This window comes from Nicotiana attenuata, chromosome 5 (assembly GCF_001879085.1).
Source record: "Nicotiana attenuata strain UT chromosome 5, NIATTr2, whole genome shotgun sequence".
Lineage (NCBI taxonomy): Eukaryota > Viridiplantae > Streptophyta > Magnoliopsida > Solanales > Solanaceae > Nicotiana > Nicotiana attenuata.
This window is the reverse complement of record NC_031993.1, coordinates 33917776-33922968: the sequence shown is the minus strand read 5'-3', so window position 1 is coordinate 33922968 and position 5193 is coordinate 33917776. Positions and strand designations below refer to the sequence as shown.

General features: G+C 36.6%; 1 protein-coding gene across 1 annotated transcript; it reads left to right on the top strand.

Annotated features, from left to right (window-relative positions):
- On the top strand, window positions 363-3016 carry LOC109225622. The gene is made up of 3 exons (XM_019390358.1): window positions 363-1681; window positions 1785-1901; window positions 2609-3016. The coding sequence occupies exons 1-3, from the start codon at window positions 1541-1543 to the stop codon at window positions 2870-2872; spliced, it is 522 nt and encodes a 173-aa protein (XP_019245903.1). The 5' UTR covers window positions 363-1540; the 3' UTR covers window positions 2873-3016.

Genomic DNA, 5193 nt, shown 5'->3' with positions numbered 1-5193 from the left:
GGAAGCACATGAATAGACTAATTATATTTACCATTTTTTAGAGAGCATTTATGATAGTTTCTGATTATTATTATTATGAAGACATATTTTCTGACTTGTCCCCATTAAATACGGTTGTGGCTAAGTTTTATTACTCACTGAGCTAGCGACTCACTCCTCGCTATTTTTTTCACAGAGACATCAGTTGACGCGAGCGAGAATTTCGTTAATTAGAGTACACGAGTTGATAGTTTCTGGTGAACCCCGCATTTGTTCGTGTGAGTGAAGAGTTTATTTATTTTCTATGTTCTCTCCTTTTGAACTCTTAGAGTCGCTCTATAGTTATTTTATTAGTGTCATGAGTATTCGTTAATTATTAGACCCATGACTAGTATTAGATTCTCTTATAGTGTTTTGGAGATGAATTTAAGATTACTGTGTTGCAAGTGATTGATTAACAGTTGTGAATAACTGTTTCATTAGTTGATGAGATTATGAGATATTTGGTTGAGATAGGTTGGTTCTGTTAATTTTTGAGACAAGGTAAATTTTTTGATAGTCCTAAATTGGAGAAACTCTGTCCGATTTTCTGTAGAATATCGATGAGGCTTACTTGGGGGCACTAGCTCTTAAGCGCCGATCATGCTCTTAAATTGGGTCGTCACATCCTCGACCTCCACACCCTTCTATCAAGGGTCATATCCTTGATAAGTTGAAGCTGCATCATGTACTGCCTAATCACCTCTCCCTAATACTTCTACCTTCTTCTATCATCTCATATTCTGTTGTTGTGCTTTGAAGCATCCTTCACTCTCTTTTTCTTTTTTCTTTCTCAAAACTGAATAAGAAACCGTCTCAACTCACCTGATTAATATATTTTCACCAACAAAGAACCATTGTCATATCAAAATTGTGGTGAAATTAGAAAGTTTTAGATAGGTTCTTTTTTATTTTCAGATTTGGGGTGAATAAGGGAGATTGAAGGAAGTGTTAGTGGTTATGTGGTGGTGTAATAGAGGAGATTTATTATTTTTGGATTTGTTTAATGGTGGACGACGATTGTGTTGGTGATGGAAGTTGTGTCCTTAATTTTTTTTTTTTTTAGTCACGGAGGGGGAAGGTAGAGAAGATAGTTTGGGGCAGAGGACGGCAGAGGAGAAAATTGGAGAAGGAGAAGGTCTAAGAATTAGGCGGGGTCCACATTGATTTTAGGGAGAAAAAAAAAAGATAAATATAATTCTAAAGATTTTCACGCGCTTAGATCTGAGTGTAACCCACAAAATTTGTCAGGTTATCATAAGGGGTTTAAGAAAATATACTTCTACCAAGCAAAGGTGTTTATCTGATCATGTAACAAGGTAAGGTGTTCATATGATCGTTGTGGACAACTTAAAGGGACTGTTTATGTATTTCACTTAAAAAGTATTATAAGTCACAGAAATAATTAGCAATTCAAAATATTTTAAAAGCCATGAAAACATTATAGTCATACTTAAAAAATAAAAAAGGGAGCTGTTGAGGCTATTAAAAGTCAAAATAGTAATGAAACAATTATCAAAAAATGGGTGGAAGAAACTCTGCGGTCCTGCTGCTCCTAATCCTCATCGCAGCTGCTTTCTTCACTTTCTCGCAAGCAAGATCAATTGCTTCAACTCCAACAAAACCCCATGTTTTCAGATCTTTCACCATCAACACCAATCAGGTAACTAATAAAAGGTTACATCCAATTACAGAAAGTAAGATTTCATATTGAATTTCATCAGGATCTCGTGTTAATAATACCATGTCTTTGTTTGAGAAATCAGAGCGCAGCTACTGCAAGGAGCTGCTCATACACATTGACCATCAAAACAAGCTGTTCTTCACCTAAATACACCAGAGACAAAGTCAGTATTGCTTTTGGAGATGCTTATGGCTTTGAGGTAAACGCCCTGTAATTCCAAATCTATACTCAAAGTAATGGGTCTTCTTCTTCTTCTTGATGGGTCTCTTAGTTAAATCCAATTGAGGGAATGGCAATATGCAGCCTTCATTTTCTCAAATCTTGATCACTGCAATTCTCCCATTAAGAGGAAGTAAAGTAAGTTACCCAGAATAGCCTTACAGACAATATAGATTAAATTTTAGATTCACCCGTTTCAGCAAATTGAATGAAAATAATCAAGTGCCACTTCCATTCTTCTTTGGTTTTTTTTTTTTTTTTTTGTTAAATCTTGCTGTAGATGACTGCATCTTCAATTGAAATTGGATGACCATTTGAAAATTAACTCCAAAATCTTTTGAAGAGAATGGGTTGAATACTCATTGTATTAACTTTCTTTTTGGGGTGTTGGAACCGGGGCTGATTTATAGACAAAAATATGGGGCACGTGAACTCATGTTATTTACGTAATATTTTATGTACATATTTTTTAAAATTGATATAATATTAACTGTTGGCACTCATGTTCCAAGAAGGGTGAATGGTACACTTGGTTGAATATTAAGTTAATTATCAAGAGGAATAGAGATCAATTCCCACCCTCTGGTTGTTGGAACAACTCTTAATTTGCCTTGAACCAAACATGTAAGACCAAACCCATTTTACCAAATGAGATTTCTGAAAATTGTATGTGAATGTTCTCTACAGGTGTATGCACCAAGACTAGATAACCCATCGTCAAGGATTTTCGAGAGGTGCTCTACGGATACATTTCAGATACGTGGCCCATGTACTTATGAGATCTGCTACCTTAACTTGTTGAGGGTTGGATCAGATGGCTGGAAACCAGAGAGCGTGAAGGTGTATGGTCCAAATCGTCCTGTTATTACGTTTAAATATAATAAGTTTCTACCAAATGGTGTGTGGTTTGGATTTAATCACTGTCGTAAAGTCTCTGGCTCTGTTATATAGGAATAGAGTATGTACTCAACCATGACCATGAGGCCAAATTTGAGTTTGCAGATTTGCTTGATGTACTATGGAGGTTATAAATAAGATATTGTTTGTGTGACGATCTATAGGTCGTTTTGAGTACTAAACTTTATTTTCGTGTTTCGAGACCTCTATGAGCTCCATTTGATATTTCTTGATTTGCGTGTGTGGTCCGTGTTGTTTTCCGGAAAGTTTTTGCATAAAAATTTGAAGAAAAAGTGATTTTAGGCTTAAAATGGGACTTGAGTTGACCACGTTCAACATTCTTGGTAAACGACCTCCGATCGGTGTTTTGACTATTCTGTTAGGTTCGTATGAAATTTTTGGACTTGTACGCACGTTTGGTTGGGGTCCAGGGTGACCCTAGCGCATTTCGATGCGTTATATGAAAATTTGTGAGTTTCAAGTTTAAACTCTTGAGTTTTGAGGATCGATTCTTGTTATTTGATGTTATTTTGATTATTTGAGGAAGCGAGTAAGTTTGTATCATATTATTACACTTATGTGCATGCTCGATTTGGAGCCTGAGGGGCTCAGGCGAGTTTCGAATGTGTATCAGATGAGTTTTCGATGATTTGAGATAGCTGGTGTGCTTCAATTTCTGGTGTTAATCTGCAGGTTTCGCATTTGCGAGGACATGTTCGCAAATGCGAGCTCTATTTTTGCGAAGTCGATCTCGCATTTGCGAAAAAGGGATGGGCGGGGCAGTCTTCGCATATGCGAAAAAACGTTCGCAAGTGCGGACTTCAGTGGATCGCTTTTGCGAATGTTTGGTCGCTTTTGCGACTGCGACTTAGTCGGGTTCGCAATTACAAACCTTTGACCGTATTTGCGATAAAGGGGTGTATCGCAAATGCGGTATTTTTTTGCGTTTGCGACTTTAGTAGGCTAGGGACATTGTTTGCACTTGCAATCAGTGTTTTGCATTTGTGATACCTGCAGCTGGGTAAAAGAGAGGAAAATCGAGACTTAGCTCATTTTAAACCATTTCTCAACCACAAACACTCTAGAGGCAATTTTTGAAGAACCCTTTCTTCCCAAATTCATTGGTAAGCAACTCTAATTTATTTCCTATCAATTCCCTATTACCTTTCATGAGTTTTTAACATCAAATCTAGGATTTTCATGGTAGAGATTAGGGGTTTTGGGTAGAATTTAGGGGTTTTGTAAAATTGAGATTTCGACGTCGAATTGAGGTCGGATTTCGAATAAATCACATAATCGGGCTTGGGGGTGAATGGGTAATCGGATTCTGGTCCGAATCTCGAATTTCGACCAAGCGAACCTGGGTTGACTTTCGTTGATTTTTTAAAAAATGATCAAAATTGAACCTTTTTCATTCGTGGGTAGTTTCTAAAGCTTATTTTGAATTGTTTGATCGATAATTGGCTAGATTCAGTTGGTATGGAGTCTTGTTCAAAAGGCAAGGCCGTGGTTGATTGATTGATTTGGTTGCGGAGTGAGGTAAGTATCGTGGTTAACCTTGACTTGAGAGAATTAGCACTTGATTAGTTTAATTGCTACTTGATTATGTGGGGGGACAACATATATACAAGGTGACGAGTGTCATGCGTAGTCATGGGTTAAGCATGCGGATTGAGATATTTATTTATTGTTTTCAATTGTTCCATTCTTCCATTTAATCCATGTTATTACTTGTTAAATGCTCTAATTGTTACTTGCCCTTACTTGTTAAATTCATGGCTTTGTCTGTTACATGCCTTAATTGCTAATTATTTTCATGTAGTCGTGTCTTTATTTATTGATTGTCTTTACTTGTTTTATGACCATATGTGTTATTAGATAGCTACTTCTATCCGCTTTATGTCTTTAATTATGTAATTCTCGTATTGAATTTTTTTTTAGATACATCGTAGTTAGTTGTAGTTGTAAATTTATATTATTATTGTGTAGGATCGGATTGCACACTGCAGCAGATATTGGTATTATTATGTGGGATCGGATTGCACGCCACAAACGGATCTTGGTATTATTGTGTAGAATCGGGTTACGCATCGTAACGCAGAAGACATATTTAACTGCTTTTAATTGCTGTTTCCGTATCCGTGATTGAAAAGTTGAGCATAAATATTATTTTGGGGCGCTCTATTATATTTCCGGTTCTAGTTCTCATGTTATACTTGTTTACTCTGTTAGTTGTTATTTCATTTATACTCGTTCAGGTTTATAGTGAGTGCCTTGTTTTAGCCTCGTTACTAATTCGTCGAGGTTAGGCTTGGCACTTACAGAGTATACGGGGTCGGTTGAATGTTACACTTTTGCACTTCTTGTGCAGATTT